The sequence below is a fragment of the Agelaius phoeniceus genome, unplaced genomic scaffold, assembly GCF_051311805.1.
Source record: "Agelaius phoeniceus isolate bAgePho1 unplaced genomic scaffold, bAgePho1.hap1 Scaffold_110, whole genome shotgun sequence".
NCBI classification, from domain to species: domain Eukaryota; kingdom Metazoa; phylum Chordata; class Aves; order Passeriformes; family Icteridae; genus Agelaius; species Agelaius phoeniceus.
The window spans coordinates 2,324,975-2,346,431 of NW_027509876.1; the positions used below are offsets into that span (position 1 = coordinate 2,324,975).

The 21,457-nt window shown below is 35.7% G+C and overlaps 1 protein-coding gene across 5 annotated transcripts in view; it reads right to left on the reverse strand.

The window, feature by feature from the left end:
* Positions 1-20,341, reverse strand: part of MRPL52 (mitochondrial ribosomal protein L52) — a 54,406-nt gene extending 34,065 nt beyond the window's left edge. For 3 of the 5 annotated variants that reach the window (XR_013180507.1, XM_077173068.1, XM_077173069.1), the window contains exons 1-5: positions 20,255-20,341; positions 19,974-20,043; positions 14,601-14,667; positions 4,254-4,318; positions 3,345-3,466 (exon numbers count right to left, since the gene is read on the reverse strand). Coding sequence is in view for 3 of the 5 variants with exons in the window: in XM_077173068.1 (XP_077029183.1) it covers positions 3,362-3,466; positions 4,254-4,318; positions 14,601-14,667; positions 19,974-19,985 (249 nt within the window). In the remaining 2 variants the exon portion in view is untranslated. Of the gene's footprint in view, positions 1-2,775; positions 2,883-3,336; positions 3,467-4,253; positions 4,319-14,600; positions 14,668-19,973; positions 20,044-20,254 lie in introns of those variants that run through there. The other 2 variants (XR_013180506.1, XM_077173070.1) reach the window with 2 other exon arrangements.
* Between the last annotated feature and the right edge of the window lie 1,116 nt (positions 20,342-21,457).

Here is a 21,457-nt window from a genome sequence, read left to right on the forward strand (position 1 = left end):
ATTTGCCCTATTAGGACCCCCTGCCACATAGTGAGACACTGGACCACCCTATAGTGGCCCCCCGCCACATAGTGAGCCATTCATTCACCCCATAGGGATCCACTTGCCAAATACTGAGCTGAGACCCCCTCCCCATATTGTGCCATAAAACTCCCTGCCACATTGTGAGCCATTCTTTTACCCCATAAGGACCCCTCTGACAAATACTGAGCCAAAGCCCCCTTCCCCATATGGGGCCGGACCCCTCCGCCACATTGTGAGCCACTGTTTTACCCTATAGAGACCCCCCCCGCCACATAGTGATCCATTCATTCACCCTATAGGAACCCCCCGCCACATAGTGAGCCATTAATTCACCCCATAGGGATCTCCCTGCCAAATAGTGAACCCAGCCCCCTCCCCATATTGAGTCATAGAACCCCTGCCACATAGTGAGCTATTAATTTGCCCTATAGGGATCCCCGTGCCAAATAATGAGTCAAAGCCCCCTCCCCATATAGGGCCAGACCGCCCTGCTACATAGTGAGCCATTAAAACCCCCATAGACCCCTCCCTGCCAAATATTGAGCTACTGCCCCATAGACCCTCCCTGCCACATTGTGAGCCATTGAATTACCCATAAGCACCCCCTGCCACATAGTGATCCATTTATTTACCCTATAGGGACCCCCTGCCACATAGTGAGCCATTGATTTGCCCTATAGGGACCCCTCTGCCAAATAATGAGCTAAAGCCCCCCTCCCCATATGGGACCGGACCCCCCTGCCACATTGTGAGCCATTGATTTGCCCTATTAGGACCCCCTGCCACATAGTGAGCCATCCATTCACCCCATAGGAATCCTGCCTGGTTTGTACTGGTTTGTACTGGTTTGTACTGGTTTATACTGGTTTATACTGGTTCCAGGCCCCGCCTCCCTCTCGAGTGGAAAACCACGGGGTTTGGGGAAAAAATCCTGGGGATTTTAGCAAAAAATGTGGGGTTTTTAGAGGGAAAAATGGGCATTTTAGAGGGAAAAATGGGAATTTTTGGGCCTGGTTTTGGATTTTTTGGCGGGATTTTTGGGGTGGTTTGAGGGGATTTTTGGGGTTTGTTGGTTGGGGAAATTATTTGGGGGTTTTAGGAAAAATTTGGGGTTTTTGGGAAAAAATGTGGGGGTTTTAGAGCAAAGAATGGGGATTTTAGAGGGAAAAATCTGAATTTTAAGAGAGATTTTTGGGGTTTTTTTGGGGGGTTTTGGGGAGGATACCAGGGGTAAATGGGGAAATGAAAACGGGGGAAAAATGGGGATTTTGGGCAAAAAATGTGGGGTTTTTAGCAAAAAAATTTGGGGGTTTTGGGGTGAAAAACGGGGATTTTAGAGCGAAAAATGGGGATTTTTTTGGCAAAAATTGGGATTTTTTGGGGGTGGTTTTGGGGATTTTTGGGGTTTTTGGTTTGGGTGAAAAATCCAGGATTTAGGGTAAAAAAATTTGGGGTTTTAAGGGTGAAAAATGGGGATTTTAGAGGGAAAAATCTGAATTTTTGGGGATTTTTTGGGGTATTTTTGTATTTTGGGGGGATTTTTGGGGTGGTTTTGGGGTTTTTTGGGGTTTTGGGTTTGGGGGAAAAATCCGGGATTTTGGGCAAAAAAAATTTGGGTTTTTAGCAAAAATTTTGGGATTTTTAGGGTGAAAAATGGGGATTTTAGAGCCAAAATTTGGGATTTTTGGGGGCTTTTTTGGGGGATTTTTGGGGATTTTTTTGGTGGAATTTTTGGGGTGATTTTAGGGTTTTTTGGTTTTTTGTTTGGGGGAAAAATCCAGGATTTAGGGCAAGAAAATTCGGGGTTTTTATAAAAAAAGTTTGGGATTCTTAGAAGAAAAATTTGGGAAAAATTTGGGGAATTTGGGGAAATTTTGGGAGCCCCCAAACCTCAAACCAGTATAGACCATTTCTTCTAATTTGCATAAATTTGCATATTAAGTTTGTGGGCGGGGCTCCAGCCACTCCCAGTCCCTCCCAGTATAAACCAGTAACCCCCAGTCCCCATCCGCAAATCCGTAATTAATGTTTATTTCACGTCTCATTTGCATAAATTTGCATATGACAAAGTGGGCGGAGCCAAAGCCCCTCCCAGTATAACCCAGTAACTCCCAGTTCCCTCCCAGTTCCCAAACCTTCATCTCCACTGACCCCACCTATCAAAAGTTTGCATCTCATTTGCATAAATTTGCATATTAATACAATGAACGCCGGTCAGGCCCCGCCCCCAAGCCCCTCCCAGTACAAACCAGTACAAACCAGTAACCCCCAGTCCCCTCCCACAGAGATTAAACCAATGCTCTATTTAATCTAATTTGCATAAATTTACATATTAAGTTTGTGGGAGGGGCTACAAGCCCTCCCAGTCCCTCCCAGTATAAACCAGTAACCCCCAGTCCCCACACACAGAGATGAAACCGATGTTATATTTCATCTAATTTGCATAAATTTGCATATTAAGTTTGTGGGCGGGGCTATAGTCCCTCCCAGTATAAACCAGTAACCCCCAGTCCCCTCCCACAGAGATGAAACCGATGCTATATTTCATCTAATTTGCATAAATTTGCATATTAAATTTGTGGGCGGGGCTACAGCCCATCCCAGTATAAACCAGTAACCCCCGGTCCCTGTTTATAAAGACAGAACCAGCTCTGGTTTGCATCTCATTTGCATAAATCTGCATATTAACGAGGTGGGCGGAGTCAGATCCATTCCCAGTCCCTCCCAGTATAAACCAGTAACCACCACTCCTCACTGGCAACGCCAACTTTATTTTGCTTCTCATTTGCATAAATTAGCATGAATGATTCCAGGGCCAGCTGGGGGCGGAGCTTCCGGCGGGGGCGGGGCCTGTTCAGCTGTGGGGGGAGGAGAGAGGGGTCAGACCAGTATAAACCAGTTAAACCAGTATAAACCAGTATAAACCAGTATGAACCAGTTAAACCGGTATAAACCAGTTCAAACCAGTATGAACCAGTTTAAACCAGTTAAACCAGTATGAACCAGTATAAACCAGTTCAAACCAGTAACCCCAAACCCCTCCCAGTTCAAACCAGTGAACCCAAACCCCAAACCAGTATAAACCAGTAACCCCAAACCCCTCCCAGTTCATCCCAGTATGGCCCAGTTCCCTCCCAGTACAAACCAGTAAAGCCCAAAACCTCTCCCAGTTCATCCCAGTTCCCTCCCAGTATAAACCAGTAACCCCAGAGCCCAAACCAGTATAAACCAGTGACCCCAAACCCCCTCCCAGTTCATCCCAGTCCCTCCAGTACAAACCAGTAACCCCCAAACCCCGTCCCAGTCTCTCACCTGCTCCGTACTGGTCCATACTGGTTTATACTGGTCCATACTGGTCCGTACTGGTTTGTACTGGGATCCTCCCGGGGTCCCTCCCTCGCTTGGCGGCCTCCAGGGAGCGGCTCAGGGCCAGGGCCCGGCACTGGTTTATACTGGGAGTTACTGGTTTGTACTGGTTTATACTGGTTTATACTGGTTTGGGGGTTTTCCTTACTGGTTTGTACTGGGATGGGGTCTGGGGTTACTGGTTTGGACTGGGATGGGGTTTGGGGGTTACTGGGAGGGACTGGGATGAACTGGGAGGGGGATTTGGGGTTACTGGTTTATACTGGTTTATACTGGTTTGGGGTCTTTCCTTACTGGTTTGAGGTTTGGGGATACTGGTTTGTACTGGGATGAACTGGGAGGGGGTTTGGGGTTACTGGGATGAACTGGGAGGGGGGTTTGGCCTTACTGGTTTGGGGTTTTTCCTTACTGGTTTGTACTGGTTTGGGCTCTGGGGTTACTGGTTTATACTGGGATGAACTGGGAGGGGGTTTGGGGTTACTGGTTTGTACTGGTTTGTACTGGGATGGGGTTTTTGGTACTGGTTTGGGCTCTGGGGTTACTGGGGTGAGTCCATACTGGTCCATACTGGTCCGTACTGGTCCATACTGGTTTGTACTGGTTTATACTGGTCCGTACTGGTTTATACTGGTCCGTACTGGTTTGTACTGGTCCATACTGGGATTGGGATGAACTGGGAGGGATTTGGGGCCAATTCAGGGCTCTAAAATGGCCCAAAATTGGGATTTTTTCGGGGTTTTTTCTGCTTTTCCTGCCCCATACTGGTCCATACTGGTCCATACTGGTCTATACTGGTCCATACTGGTTTATACTGGCCCATACTGGTCTATACTGGTTTATACTGGTCCATACTGGTCACTCACCGCCAGCTCTCGGCTCTCTCGGCTCCTCCGGAGCTGCCCCCGCCAGGGGGGGGAGGGGCGACCGTCTGGGGGGGGGGGGGGAGGGGCGGAGTCAAAATTCCCAAAATTCCCAAAATTCCCAAATTTTACCCGAAAATTCCCCAAATTTTATCCCCAAATCCCCAAATTTTTACCCAAAAATTCCAAACTTTTACCCAAAATTCCCAAATTTTTATCCCCAAATCCCCAAATTTTTACCCCAAAATCCCCAAATTTTAACCCCCAAATCCCCAAATTTTACCCCAAAAATCCCCAAAATTTTACCCCAAATTTTACCCAAAAATTCCCCAAATTTTCACCCAAAAATTCCCCAAATTTTACCCCAAAATTCCCCAAAATTTTATCCAAAAATTCCCCAAATTTTACCCAAAAATTCCCCAAATTTTACCCCAAATTTTCACCCCAAAATTCCCCAAATTTTACCCAAAAATTCCCCAAATTTCCATCCCAAAATCCCCAAATTTTTACCCAAATTTTCACCCCAAAAATCCCCAATTTTTTACACCAAATTTTACCCCAAAATCCCCAAATTTTTACTCCAAAATCCCCAAATTTAAACTCCAGAATTCCCAATTTTTTATCCCAAAATCCCCAAATTTTAACCCAAAAATTCCAAAATTTTAACCCCAAAATTCCCGAAATTTTTACCCCAACATCCCCCAAAATTTTAACCCAAAAATCCCCAAATTTTACCCCAAATTTTCACCCCAAAATCCCCCAAAATTTTACCCAAAAATTCCCCAAATTTTTGTCCTGAAATTCCCTAAATTTTTACTCCAAAAATTCCAAAATTTTTCCCCCCAAATTCCCCAAAATTTAACCCCAAAATTCCCCAAAATTTAACCAAAAATCCCCAAATTTTTACTCCAAATTTCCAAAATTTTTATCCCAAAAATCCCCAAATTTTTACCCCAAAATCTCCAATTTTTCATCACAAAATTCCCAAGTTTTTACCCAAAAATTCCCCAAATTTTTGTCCCAAAACTGCCAAATTTTTACCCAAAAATTCCAAATCTTTACCCCCAAATTGCCAAATTTTTACCCCAAATTTTTACCCCGAAATCCCAACATTTTAACCCCCAAATCCCCAAATTTTTACCCTAAAATTCCAAAATTTTTATCCCAAAATCCCCAAATTTTACCCCAAATTTTACCCAAAAATTCCCCAAAATTTTACCCCAAATTTTTACCCCGAAATCCCCAAATTTTTACCCTAAAATTCCAAAATTTTTATCCAAAAATCCCCAAATTTTTACTTCAAAACTTCCAATTTTTTATCCCCAAAATTCCCCAAATTTTTACTCCAAAAATTCCAAAATTTTTCCCACAAATTCTCAAATTTTTACCCCAAAACTCCAAATCTTTTTACTCCAAAATTCCCCAAAATTTAACCAAAAATCCCCAAATTTTTACACCAAAATTTCCAAATTCTTAACACAAATCCCCAAATTTTTACCCCCAAATTCCCAAAATTTTCCCCCAAAATCCCCCAAATTTCACCCCAAAATTCCCAAACTTTTATCTCCAAAATCCCCAAACTTTTTACTCCAAATTCCTCAAAATTTACCCCAAAATTCCCCAAATTTATACCCCAAAATCCCCAAATTTCCATCCCAAAATTCCCAAATTTTTACCCAAATTTTCACCCCAAAAATCCCCAATTTTTTACCCCAAATTTTACCCCAAAATCCCCAGATTTTTACTCCAAAATTCCCAATTTTTATCCCAAAATTCCCAAATTTTTACTTCAAAATCCCCAAATTTTTACCCCAAAATCCCCAAATTTTTATCCCAAAATCCCCAAATTTTACCCCAAATTTTCACCCCAAAATTCCCCCCAAAAATTCCCCAAATTTTTACTTCAAAACTTCCAAATTTTACTCCAAAATTCCCCGAATTTTTATCCCAAAAATCCTGATATTTTCACCCCAAAATCCCCAAATTTTTATCCCAAAATCCCCAAATTTTACCCCAAATTTTCACCCCAAAATTTTACCTAAAAATTCCCCAAATTTTTACTTCAAAATCCCCAAATTTTTACCCCAAAAATTCCACCCCAAAATCCCCAAATTTTACCCAAAAATTCCCCAAATTTTCACCCCAAAATTCCCCAAATTTTTACCCCAAAAATTCCCCAAAATTTTACCCCAAATTTTCACCCCAAAATTCCCCAAAATTTTATCAAAAAATTCCCCAAATTTTTACTTCAAAACTTCCAAATTTTTTACCCCAAAATACCCCAAATTTTTACCCCAAAAATTCCCCAAACATTTACCCCAAAATCCCCAAATTTCCATCCCAAAATCCCCAAATTTTTTACCCAAATTTTCACCCCAAAAATCCCCAATTTTTTACCCCAAATTTTACCCCAAAATCCCCAGATTTTTACTCCAAAATTCTCAATTTTTTATCCCAAAATCCCAAAAATTTTAACCCAAAAATCCCCCAATTTTTACTCTAAAATCCCAAAATTTTTATCCCAAAATTCCCCAAATTTTTACCCAAAAATACCCAAATTTTTATCCCAAAATTTCCAATTTTTTACTCCAAAATTGCAAAAATTTTACCCCAAAATCCCCAAATTTTTACCCCCAAACTTTTATCCCAAAATTCCCAAGTTTTACCACGAAATTCCCAAATTTTTACCCCCAAATTTCCACCCAAAATTCCTAAATTTTTACCAGAAAATTCCCCAAATTTTTACCCCAAAATTTTACCCCAAAATTCTACCCAAAATTTCCCCCATTTTTTATCCCAAAATTCCCCTAATTTTTACCCCAAAATCCTCAAATTTTAACCCCCAAATCCCCAAATTTTTATCCCAAAAATTCCCAATTTTTACCCCAAAATCTCCAATTTTTCATCACAAAATCCCCAAATTTTTACTCCAAAAATTCAAAAATTTTTCCCCCAAAATTCCCAAGTTTTTTACTCCAAAATCCCCAAATTTTTACCCCAAAATTCCCAAACTTTTACCCAAAAATTCCCCAAATTTTTATTCCCAAATTCATACCCCAAATTCTTATCCCTGAATTCCCAACATTTTAACCTCCAAATCCACAAAATTTTACCCCAAAATTCCCAAATTTTTACTTCAAAACTTCCAAATTTTTATCCCAAAATCCCCAAATTTTTACCCCAAAAATTCCACCCCAAAACCACCAAATTTTACTCCAAAATTCCCCGAATTTTTATCCCAAAAATCCTGATATTTTCACCCCAAAATTCCCAAATTTTTATGCCAAATTCCCCAAATTTACCCCAAAAATCCCCAAATTTTTATCCCCAAAATTTCACCCCAAAATTTCACCCCAAAATCCTCAAATTTTAACTCCCAAAAATTCCCAATTTTACCCCAAAATCTCCAATTTTTCATCACAAAATTCCCAAATTTTTACCCAAAAATTCCCAATTTTTACCCCCAAATCCCCAAATTTTTCCCAAATTTTCACCCCAAAATTCCCCAAATTTTCACCCCAAAATTCCCCAAATTTTTACTTCAAAACTTCCAAATGTTTACCCCAAAAATTCCCCAAACATTTACCCCAAATCCCCAAATTTATACCCCAAAATTCCCAAAAATTCCCCAAATTTCCATCCCAAAATCCCCAAATTTTTACCCACATTTTCACCCCAAAAATCCCCAATTTTTACCCCAAAAATTCCACCCCAAAATCCCCAAATTTTACTCCAAAATTCCCCAAATTTTTACCCACGAAATTCCCAAATTTTTACCCCCAAAATCCCCAAATTTTAACCCCAAAATCCCCAAATTTTTATCCCAAAATCCCCAAATTTTACCCCAAATTTTCACCCCAAAATTTCCCCAAATTTTTACTCCAAAAATTCCAAAATTTTCCCCCCCAAATTCCCAAATTTTTACCCCAAAATTTAACCAAAAATCCCCAAATTTTTACTCCAAATTTCCCCAAATTTTTACCCTAAAATTCCCCAAATTTTTACCCCAAAAATCCCAAATTTTTACCCCAAAATCCCCAAATTTTTACCCCAAAACTTCCAAAATTTTTATACAAAACTTCCCGAATTTTTACCCCAAATTTCCCAAATTTTTAACCCAAATTTTACCCCGAAATTGCCAAAATTTTACCCCAAAATTCCCAAACTTTTACCCAAAATTCCCCAAATTTTTATTCCCAAATTCATACCCCAAATTCTTATCCCTGAATTCCCAAATTTTAACCTCCAAATCCACAAAATTTTACCCCAAAATTCCCAAATTTTTACTTCAAAACTTCCAAATTTTTATCCCAAAATCCCCAAATTTTACCCCAAAATTTTACCTAAAACTTCCCAAAATTTTTATCCCAAAATCCCCAAATTTTTACCCAAATTTTCACCCCAAAATTCCCCAATTTTTTACCCCAAATTCCCAGATTTTTACTCCAAAATTCCCAATTTTTTATCCCAAAATCCCCAAATTTTAACCCAAAAATCCCCCAATTTTTACCCTAAAATTCCAAAATTTTTATCCCAAAATCCCCAATTTTTACCCCAAAAATTCCCCAATTTTTACCCCAAAATTCCTTAATTTTTACTCCAAAATTCCCCAAATTTTTATCCCAAAATTCCCAATTTTTTACCCCAAAATTTCCACCCAAAAATTCCTAAATTTTTACTCCAAAATTCCCCAAATTTTTACCCCAAAAATTCCGATATTTTCACCCCAAAATTCCCACATTTTTACCCCCAAATCCCCAAATTTTACCCAAAAACTCCCCAAATTTTTACCCCAAAATCCCCAAATTTTACCCCAAATTTTCACCCCAAAATTCCCCAACTTTTTGTCCTGAAATTCCCTAAATTTTTACTTCAAAACTTCCAAATTTTTACCCCCAAATCCCCAAATTTTTACCCTGAAATTGCCAAATTTTTACTCCAAAAATTCCAAATTTTTTACCCCCAAATTCCCAAATTTTTACCCCAAAATTTAACCAAAAACCCCAAAATTTTTACTCCAAAATTCCCCAAATTTTTACCCCAAAAATCCAAATTTTTACCCCAAATTTTTACTCCAAATCCCCAAATTTTTACCCCCAAAATTCCCCAAAATTTTACCCCAAAACTTCCAAAATTTTTATCCAAAACTTCCCGAATTTTTACCCCAAAATTCCCAAATTTTTAACCCAAATTTTACCCCGAAATTGCCAAATTTTTACCCCAAATTTCCACCCAAAATTCCTAAATTTTTACTCCAAAATTCCCCAAATTTTTCCCCCAAATCTTTACCCAAAATCCCCACAATTTTACCCCCAAATTCCCCAAATTTTTATCCCAAAAATCCCGATATTTTCACCCCAAAATTCCCACATTTTTACCCAAAAATCCCAAAATTTTTATCCCAAAATCCCCAAAGTTTTACCCCAAAATTTTACCCAAAAATTCCCCAAATTTTTACTCCAACATCCCCCAAAATTTTAACCCCAAAATCCCCAAATTTTACCCCAAATTTTCACCCCAAAATCCCCCAAAATTTTACCCAAAAATTCCCCAAATTTTACTTCAAAACTTCCAAATTTTTTACCCCCAAATCCCCAAATTTTTACCCCAAAATTCAACCAAAAATCCCCAAACTTTTACTCCAAATTTCCCCAAATTTTTATCCCAAAATTCCCAAATTTTTACCCCAAAAATCCCCAATTTTTTCCCCAAAATTCCCAAACTTTTACCCCAAAATTCCCAAATTTTTACCTCAAAAATCCCAATTTTTACCACGAAATTCCCAAATTTTTACCCCAAATTTCCACCCAAAATTCCTAAATTTTTACCAGAAAATTCCCCAAATTTTTACCCCAAAATTTTACCCCCAAAATTCTACCCAAAAATTTCCAATTTTTTATCCCAAAATTCCCCTAATTTTAACCCCCAAATCCCCAAATTTTTATCCCAAAAATTCCCAATTTTTACCCCAAAATCTCCAATTTTTCAACACAAAATTCCCAAATTTTTACCCAAAAATTCCCCAAATTTTTGTCCCAAAACTTCCAAATTTTTACCCCAAATTTTACCCCCAAATCCCCAGATTTTTACACCAAAATTCCCAATTTTTATCCCAAAATTACCCAAATTTTTACCCAAAATTACCCAAATTTTTATCCCAAAAATCCCCAAATTTTTACCCCAAAATCCCCAAACTTTTACCCCCAAATTTTTAGCCCAAATTCCCAAACTTTTACCCAAAAATTCCCCAAATTTGTATTCCCAAATTCATACCCCAAATTCTTATCCCTGAATTCCCAAATTTTAACCTCCAAATCCACCAAATTTTACCCCAAAATTCCCAAATTTTTACTTCAAAACTTCCAAATTTTTATCCCAAAATCCCCAAATTTTACCCCAAATTTTCACCCCAAAATTTTACCTAAAAATTCCCCAAATTTTTATCCCAAAAATTCCACCCCAAAATCCCCAAATTTTACTCCAAAATTCCCCGAATTTTTATCCCAAAAATCCTGATATTTTCACCCCAAAATTCCCAAATTTTTATCCCAAATTTTTACCCCGAAATCCCCAAATTTTTACCCCAAAACTTCCAAAATTTTAATCCAAAATTTCCCGAATTTTTACCCCAAATTTTACCCTGAAATTCCCAAATTTTTACCCCAAATTTCCACCCAAAATTCCTAAATTTTTACTCCAAAATTCCCCAAATTTTTCCCTCAAATCTTTACCCAAATTCCCCAAATTTTTACCCCAAAAATTCCCCAAATTTTTATCCCAAAAATCCCCAAAATTTTACCCAAAAATTCCCCAAATTTTACCCCAAATTTTCACCCCAAAATTCCCCAAATTTTCACCCCAAAATTCCCCAAAATTTTATCCAAAAATTCCCAAATTTTACCCCAAATTTTCACCCCAAAATTCCCCAAATTTTACCCAAAAATTCCCCAAATTTTCACCCCAAAATTCCCCAAAATTTTACCCCAAATTTTCACCCCAAAATTCCCCAAAATTTTACCCCAAATTTCACCCCAAAATTCCCCAAATTTTTACTTCAAAACTTCCAAATTTTTACCCCAAAATACCCCAAATTTTTACCCCAAAAATTCCCCAAACATTTACCCCAAAATTCCCCAAATTTCCATCCCAAAATCCCCAAATTTTTACCCAAATTTTCACCCCAAAAATCCCCAATTTTTTACCCCCAATTCCCCAGATTTTACTCCAAAATTCCCCAATTTTTTACCCCAAAATCTCCAATTTTTTACTCCAAATTGCAAAAATTTTACCCCAAAATCCCCAAATTTTTACCACGAAATTCCCAAATTTTTACCCCAAATTTCCACCCAAAATTCCTAAATTTTTACCAGAAAATTCCCCAAATTTTTACCCCAAATTTTTACCCCAAAATTCCCAAACTTTTACCCCAAAATTTCCAATTTTTATCCCAAAATTCCCCTAATTTTTACCCCCAAAATCCTCAAATTTTAACCCCCAAATCCCCAAATTTTTATCCCAAAATACCCCAAATTTTACCCCAAATTTCCACCCAAAATTCCTAAATTTTTACTGCAAAATTCCCCAAACTTTACCCCAAAATCCTCAAATTTTAACCCCCAAATCCCCAAATTTTTATCCCAAAAATTCCCAATTTTTACCCCAAAATCTCCAATTTTTCCATCACAAAATTCCCAAATTTTTACCCAAAAATTCCCCAAATTTTTGTCCCAAAACTTACAAATTTCTACCCAAAAATTCCAAATTTTACCCCAAATTTTTACCCCGAAATCCCAAAATTTTAACCCCCAAATCCCCAAATTTTTACCCTAAAATTCCAAAATTTTTAGCCCAAAATCCCCCAATTTTACCCCAAATTTTCACCTCAAAATTCCCCAAATTTTACCCCCAAAATTCCCCAAAATTTTACCCCAAAATTCCCCAAATTTTACCCAAATTTTCACCCCAAAATTCCCCAATTTTTACCCCAAATTTTACCCCAAAATCCCCAAATTTTTACCACAAAATCCCAAGAATTTTAACCCGAAAATTCCAAATTTTTTATCCCAAAATCCCCAAATTTTACCCCAAATTTTCACCCCAAAATTCCCCAAAATTTTACCCAAAACTTCCAATTTTTATCCCAAAAATTCCAAATTTTTACCAGAAAATTCCCCAAATTTTTATCCCAAATTTTTACCCCAAAATCCTCAAATTTTAATCCCCAAATTTTTCTCCCAAAATTCCCAATTTTTCATCACAAAATTCCCAAAATTTTTATCCCGAAATTCCCCAAACTTTTATCCCAAAAATCCCGAATTTTTTGTCCCAAAATTCCCAAAATTCCCAAATTTTTACCCCAAATTTCCACCCAAAAATTCCTAAATTTTGACTCCAAAATTCCCCAAATTTTTACCTCAAAAATCCCAAATTTTTACCCCAAAATTCCCAAACTTTACCCCAAATCCCCAAAATTTGTACCCCAAAAATTCCAAAATTTTTATCCAAAAATCCCCAAATTTTTACTCCAAAATCCCCAAAAATTTTACCCCAAATTTTCACCCCAAAATCCCCCAATTTTTTATCCCAAAAATTCCCAAAACTTTTACCTCCAAATCCCCAAATTTTTCCCCTGAAATTGCCAAATTTTTCCCCCAAAATTTAACCAAAAATCCCCAAATTTTTACTCCAAACTTCCCCAAAATTCTACCCCAAAATTCCCAAAAATTTACCCCAAAACTCCCAAAATTTTTACCCCCAAAAATCCCCAAATTTTTCCCCAAAAAACCCAAATTTTTACCCCAAAATTTTACCCCAAAATCCCCAAATTTTTATCCCAAAATCCCCAAATTTTACCCCAAATTTTCACCTCAAAATTCCCCCAAAATTTTACCCCAAAATTCCCCAAAATTTTACCCAAAAATTCCCCAAATTTTCACCCCAAAATTCCCTATTTTTTACCCCAAATTTTCACCTCAAAATTCCCCAAAATTTTACCCCCAAATTTTACCCCAAAATCCCCAAATTTTTACTCCAGAATTCCCAATTTTTTATCCCAAAATCCCCAAATTTTAACCCAAAAATTCCAAAATTTTAACCCCAAAATTTTACCCAAAAACTCCCCAAATTTTTACCCCAACATCCTCCAAAATTTTAACCCCAAAATCCCCAAATTTTTACTCCAAATTTCCCCAAGTTTTTACCCTAAAATTCCCCAAATTTTTGTCCTGAAATTCCCTAAATTTTTACTTCAAAATTTCCAAATTTTTTACCCCCAAATCCCCAAATTTTTACTCCAAAAATTCCAAAATTTTTCCCCCCAAATTCCCAAATTTTTACCCCAAAATTCAACCAAAAATCCCCAAACTTTTACTCCAAATTTCTACCCTAAAATTCCCCAAATTTTTATCCCAAAATTCCCAAACTTTTACCCCAAAATTTCCAAATTTTTATCCCAAAAATCCCGGTATTTTCAGCCAAAAATTCCCACATTTTTACTCCAAAATCCCAATTTTATCCCCAAAATCCCCAAACTTTTTACTCCAAATTGCTCAAAATTTAACCCAAAATTCCAAATTTTACCCCAAAATTTTTACCCCAAAATTCCCAAATTTTTACCCCAAATTTTTACCCCAAAATTTCCAATTTTTCATCCCAAAATCCCCAAAATTTTACCCCAAAATCCCCAAATTTTTACCTCAAAAATTCTGATTTTTTACCCCAAAATTTCCAAATTTTTACCCCAAATTTTTACCCAAAAACTCGCAAATTTTTATGCCAAAATCCCCAAATTTTTACCCCAAAATCTCCAAAATTGTTACCCCCGAATTCCCAAATTTTAACCCCAAATCCACAAAATTTTACCCCAAAAATTTATCCCAAAATCCCCAAATTTTCATCCCAAAATTCCCAAACTTTTACCCCCAAATCCCCCAAATTTTACCCCAAAATTCCACCCCAAAAATCCCGAATTTTTACCCAAAATTCCCCAAAATTTTTACCCCAAAATTCCCAAATTTTTACCCAAAAATCCCAAATTTCCCTCCAAAATTCCCATTTCCCCTCCAATTCTCCCCAATTTTCCCATTTTCATCCCAAAAAACCCCAATTTTCCCCAAAATTCTGAATTTCCCCCGAAAATTTCAATTTTTTCCTCCAAATTTTCCATTCCCCCCCTCACAAAATTCCCATTTTCCTCTGGATTTTCCCCATAAAATTCTCATTTTTCCCTATAAAATCCCCATTTTTTCCCATAAATCCCCATTTTTTCCCTCAAAATTTCGTTTTTTAATCTAAAATTTCCATTTTTTACCAAAATTAAAATTTTTTTTGCCCAAAATTTCCATTTTTTACCTGCAAAGCTCCAATCAGGGAGGTCCCTGAGGGGGCCGGCCCGGAGGGGCTGGGGGAGAGGCCCTGCCTGGAAAAAGCCAAAATTTGGGGATTTTAACCCAAAATTCCATCAAAAATTATGGGAAAAAATCCCAAAATTTGTGAAAAAAAATCCCAAAAATATTCAGGAAAAAAATCCCCAAAAATTGGAGAAAATTGCCCCAAAATTTGGGAATTTTAACCCAAAATTCCAACAGAAAATCCCATAAAATTATGAGGAAAAAATCCCAAAATTTGGTAAAAAAATCCCAAAATTCCAAGAGAAATTCCCCCAAAATTTGGGATAAAACTGCAAAAATTATTTTAAAAAATTGTGAAAAATTTTAAAATTTTGGAGGAAAAAAAATTTCAAAATTTAGGAAAAAAAGCAACGAAAATTTTGGGGCAAAAATCCCAAAATTTGGGGAAAAAATCCCCAAAAATTTGAGAAAATCTCCCCAAAATTTTGGATCAAAATCCCCAAAATTCCAACAGAAATTCCAATAAAATTATGGGAAAAAAATCCCAAAATTTGGGGAAAAAATCCCAAAAATATTCAGGAAAAAATTCCCCAAAAATTGGAGAAAATCGCCCCAAAATTTGGGGATTTGAACCCAAAATTCCACCAAAATTTGGGATAAAACTGCAAAAATTATTTTAAAAATTGCGAAAAATTTTAAAATTTTGGGAAAAAAAATTTCAAAATTTAGGAAAAAAAGGCACCGAAAATTTGGGGGCAAAAATCCCAAAATTCCACCAGAAATTCCAATAAAATTATGAGGAAAAAATCCCAAAATTTGGGGGAAAAATCCGAAAAATATTCAGGAAAAAAATCCCCAAAAATTGGAGAAAATCGCCCCAAATTTGGGGATTTCAACCCAAAATTCCATAAAATTATGGGGAAAAAAATCCCAAAATTTGGGGAAAAAAATCTGAAATTTTGATAAAAATCCCCCAAAATTTCAACAGAAATTCCAATAAAATTATGGGGAAAAATTCCAAAATTTGGGTGAAAAAATCCCAAAAATATTCATTAAACAATGCCAAAAAAAAATTGAGAAAATCGCCCCAAAATTTGGGGATTTGAACCCAAAATTCCAACAGAAATTCCAATAAAATTATGGGGAAAAATCCCAAAATTTGGGAAAAAAATCCCCAAAAATTGGAGAAAATCTTCCCAAAATTTGGAGATTTGAACCCAAAATTCCACCAAAATTTGGGATAAAACTGCAAAAATTATTTTAAAAAATTGCGAAAAATTTTAAAATTTTGGAGAAAAAAAATTTCAAAATTTAGGAAAAAAAGGCACCGAAAATTTGGGGGAAAAAATCCCAAAATTTGGGGAAAAAAATCCCAAAAATATTCAGGAAAAAAATCCCCAAAAATTGGAGAAAATCGCCCCAAAATTTGGGGATTTGAACCCAAAATTCCACCAGAAATTCCAATAAAATTATGGGGGAAAAATCCCAAAATTTGGGAAAAAAATCCCCAAAATTTGAAAAAATATCCCCAAAATTTTAGATCAAAATCCCCAAAATTCCAACAGAAATTCCAATAAAGTTATGGGGGAAAAATTCAAAAATTTGGGGAAAAAAAATCCCCAAAAATTGGAGGAAATCGCCCCAAAATTCCACCAAAATTTGGGATAAAACTGCAAAAATTATTTTAAAAAATTGGGAAAAAATTTAAAATTTTGGGGAAAAAATCTTCAAAATTTGGGGAAAAAAGGCACCAAAATTTGGGGGAAAAAATCCCAAAATTTGGGGATTTCGACCAAAAATTTCACCACAAATTCCAGTAAAATTATGAGGAAAAAATCCCAAAATTTGGGAAAAAAATTCACAAAAATTGCAGAAAATCTCCCCAAAATTTGGGGATTTGAACCCAAAATTCCACCAAAATTTGGGATAAAACTGCAAAAATTATTTTAAAAAATTGGGAAAAAAATAAAAATTTTGGAGAAAAAAAATTTTCAAAATTTAGGAAAAAAAGCACTGAAAATTTTAAGGAAAAAATCCCAAAATTTTGGGAAAAAATCCCCAAAAATTTGAGAAAATCTCCCCAAAATTTTGGATCAAAATCCCCAAAATTCCAACCGAAATTCCAATAAAATTATGGGGAAAAAATCCCAAAATTTGGGAAAAAAATCCCCAAAAATTGGAGAAAATCGCCCCAAAATTTGGGGATTTCAACCCAAAATTCCACCAAAATTTGGGATAAAACTGCAAAAATTATTTTTAAAATTGCGAAAAAATTTTAAATTTTGGAGAAAAAAAATTTCAAAATTTTGGAAAAAAAAAAGGAAAAAATCCCAAAGTTTTGGAAAATACCCAAATTTGGCAATTTTAACCCCAAAATTCCAACAGAAATTCCAATAAAATTATGGGAAAAAATTCAAAAATTTGGGAAAAAAATTCCCAAAAATTTGAAAAAATCTGCCCAAAATTTTGGATCAAAATCCCCCAAATTGGGGAATTTAAACCCAAAATTCCACCACAAATTCCAATAAAATTATGGGGAAAAAATCCCAAAAATATTCAGGAAAAAATTCCCCAAAAATTGGAGAAAATCTCCCCAAAATTTGGGAATTTTAACACAAAATTCCAACAGACAATCCCATAAAATTATGAGGAAAAAATCCCAAAATTTGGGGAAAAAAATCCCCAAAATTTGAGAAAATATCCCCAAAATTTTAGATCAAAATCCCCAAAATTCCAACAGAAATTCCAATAAAATTATGGGGGAAAAATTCAAAAATTTGGGGAAAAAAATCCCCAAAAATTGGAGGAAATCGCCCCAAAATTCCACCAAAATTTGGGATAAAACTGCAAAAATTATTTTAAAAAATTGGGAAAAAATTTAAAATTTTGGGGAAAAAAAAATTTCAAAATTTAGGGGAAAAAAGGCACCAAAAATTTGGGGGAAAAAATCCCAAAATTTGGGGATTTCGACCCAAAATTTCACCACAAATTCCAGTAAAATTATGAGGAAAAAATCCCAAAATTTGGGAAAAAAATTCACAAAAATTGCAGAAAATCTCCCCAAAATTTGGGGATTTCAACCCAAAATTCCACCAAAATTTGGGATAAAACTGCAAAAATTAATGAAAAAATTGGGAAAAAAATAAAATTTTTGGGAAAAAAAAATTTCAAAATTTAGGAAAAAAAGGCACCAAAAATTTTGGGGCAAAAATCCCAAAATTTGGGGATTTGAACCCAAAATTCCAAGAGAAATTCCAATAAAATTATGGGGAAAAAATCCCAAAATTTGGGGAAAAAATTCACAAAAATTGGAGAAAATCTCCCCAAAATTTTGGATCAAAATCCCCAAAATTGGGGAATTTCAACCCAAAATTCCAACAAAAATTCCAATAAAATTATGGGGGAAAAATCCCAAAATTTGGGGGAAAAAATCCCAAAATATTCAGGAAAAAATCCCCAAAAATTGGAGAAAATCTCCCCAAATTTGGGGATTTGAACCCAAAATTTGGGATAAAACTGCAAAAATTATTTTAAAAACTTGGGAAAAAAATTAAAATTTTGGGGGAAAAGTGTTCAAAATTTAGGAAAAAAAGGAACTGAAAATTTTGGGGCAAAAATCTCAAAGTTTTGGGAAAAAAATCCCAAAATTTGGGGTTTTCAACCCAAAATTCGAACAAAAATTCCAATAAAATTATGAGGAAAAAATCCCAAAATTTGGGAAAAAAATTCCCAAAAATTTGAGAAAATCCCCCCAAAATTTGGGGATTTTAACCCAAAATTCCAATCAAATTATGAGGAAAAAATTTCAAAATTTGGGGAAAAAATCCCAAAAATATTCAGGAAAAAAATCCCCAAAAATTGGAGAAAATCTCCCCAAAATTTGGGAATTTGAACCCAAAATTCCACCAGAAAATCCCCCAAAATTTGGGATAAAACTGCAAAAATTATTTAAAAATTTTGGGAAAAAAATTAAAATTTTTGGGAAAAAAAATTTCAAAATTTAGGAAAAAAAAGGCAAAAATCCCAAAGTTTTGGAAAATACTCAAAATTGGGAACTTGAACCCAAAATTCCACCAGAAATTCCAATAAAATTATGGGGAAAAATTCCAAAATTTGGGGGAAAAAAATCCCCAAAATTTGAGAAAATCCCCCCAAAATTTGGGAAATTTAACCCAAAATTCCTCCAGAAATTCCCATTAAATTATGGGAAAAAATTCCAAAATTTGGGGGAAAAATCCCAAAAATATTCAGGAAAAAAATCCCCAAAATTTGGGAATTTGAACCCAAAATTTAAACAGAAATTCCAATTAAATTATGGGGAAAAAATCCCAAAATTTGGGGGAAAAAAATCCCAAATTTTGATAAAAATCTCCCCAAAATTTTGGATAAAAATCCCCAAAATTCCAACAGAAATTCCAATAAAATTATTGGGAAAAATTCCAAAATTTGGGAAAAAAATCCCAAAAATATTCAGGAAAAAAATCCCCAAAAATTGGAGAAAATCGCCCCAAAATTTGGGAATTTTAACACAAAATTCCACCAGAAATTCCAATAAAATTATGAGAAAAATTCCAAAAATTTGGGAAAAAAAATCCCAAAAATATTCAGGAAAAAAATCCCCAAAAATTGGAGAAAATTTCCCCAAAATTTGGGAAAAATTAAGAAAAAATTGGGATTAAAAAAAAAAACAAAATTACAGAAAAAACCCCAAAATTTTGAGGGAAAAAAACCCCAAAATTTTGGGGGAAAAATTTTTAAAAAATTCATGGAAAAAAAATCCCAAAATTTGAGGCAAGAATCCAAAATTTGGGAAAATAAAAAAGAATTTGGGGAAAACTGAGCAAAATTTTCATGAAAAAAACCCCAAAATTTAGGGAAAAATGATGAAAAATCCCCCAAAATTCAAAATTTAAGTTTTTGCCTGAATCCACTAAAAATTGGGGAATTTTAAACCAAAATTCCACAGGAAATTCCCACAAATCTGTCAAAAAAACCCAAAAATTTGAGGAAAATTCAAAATATTTTGGAAAAATTCCGAAAATTTGAGGAAAATTTTAAATTTTATCCCAAAACAAAATTGGGGAAGAAAACCCAAAAATTTGGGAAAAAAACCCTCAGGAATTTGGGGGAAAAAATCAAAATTTGAGGAAAAAACCCCAAAATTTGAAGAAATTTTTAAAAATTTTGGGGAAAAAACCCAAATTTACCAAAATTCCACCCAAAACCCCCCAAAATTCCAAAATTTGCCCAAAATTGGGGCAAAATCCCTGAAAATATTTTTAAAAATTCCAGGAAAATTCAAATCCCGCCAAATTTCCCGCCAAATAATCGCCACAAGCCACGCCCCTCGCTTAAGCCACGCCCCCTAACTTACGCCTCTCTCCATTGGCCGATGCGCGGAGGTGGGCGGGGCAATGGGCGGAGCGATCGCGCCTGCAGCTCCGCTGTGGGTGACAACGTCAATCAATGCAAGCCACGCCCACCCCCTCATGAAACCACGCCCACCTGCTTTAAACCACGCCTACCTAATTAAAACATCAATTAAACCAGGCCACACCCTCTTAAGCCCCGCCCACAGCCAATTAACATTTAATTAACCCCTTCTTCCCCTCCCCCACCCCTCACGAGCCGTCCCGGGGCCTCCCCAGGACGAACCGAGCCGGAGCGCCCTGCGCGCCGCCATCTTAGGCACGGTAGGAAGTGACGTCAGCACGCACGCTACGTGCTAGGCCTAAACCCTGAGAGGCCGCCATGTTGTACGGAAAGTCCTTGAAGGAGCCGCCATTTTGTTTTGGGGACTCTAAGGGATTCCCAGCGCCGCCATCTTGTACGGAAGGAAGCGGAAGCGCCGCCATTTTGAGGCTGAGGGGGTTTCAATATTTTTTGGCTTTTTTATATTTACTTTTCTTTTTACTTTAAGTATTCTAATTGTTTTTAAATTTTCTGACGTTTATTAGAGTTTGTTTTTATTCTGCGCCATTTTTAGTACTTTTAAAATTTTTTTTGAGAATTTTTGGGTTTTTTTCCGATTTGGGAAACGTTCTAGGGTTTTAAAAATCATTTCGAAGCTTTTTTAGGGGTTTTTATTTCCAAGCTTTTTTTAGGTTTTCTTTTGGTGCACTTTGAAGCTTTTTTAGAGCCTTTTTTAACATTTGGGAATTTTTTAGTTTTTTTTATTTAGCTTTTAATATTTTTAATTTGCTTTTAGTGTCATTTGATTCTCTTTTGGTCTTTTTAGAGGTTTTTAAAGCTTGTATTTTAAGTCTGGAATTATTTTACTTTTTTTAAAATTATTTTGAGGCTTTTCCAGGGCTTTTTTGTGGAGTTGCATTCTTTTTACTTTTTTAAAAAAATTTCAGACTTTTTAAGGAGTATTTTACGGAATTTAGGGCTTTAAATATTTTCTTAGTCTTTTTACGGTTTTCTATGTGGACTTTGAGGCTTTTTTAGGTATTTTTGTGGTGTTTCATAACTTTGCGGGCATTTTGTGGAATTTTATCCTTTTTAGGGACTTTTTTGTGGAGTTTAGAACTTTTTAAAGTCTGTTTCAGGCTTTTTTAGGACTTTTTTATAATTTAAGCCTTTTTAGGACTAATTTTTTAAAAATTCAATTCTCTTTAAGGCTTTTTTTTTTACCTCCCCTCACGCAACCCCCAGACCCGCTCTCTCCCAGTCACCACCCCCTTGTACGAAATTATTTTCTCCTCACGGCCGCAATTTTGGGCAATTTTGTTAAAAATCCTAGAATTGATTCATTTTTTATGGAGCTTTTAATGGTTTTAATAATTTTTAATCGATATTTTCTCGCTATGTGCGGCAAAACCGGATTCCGTCCTCTTTGCGCATGCGCAGCCTCCA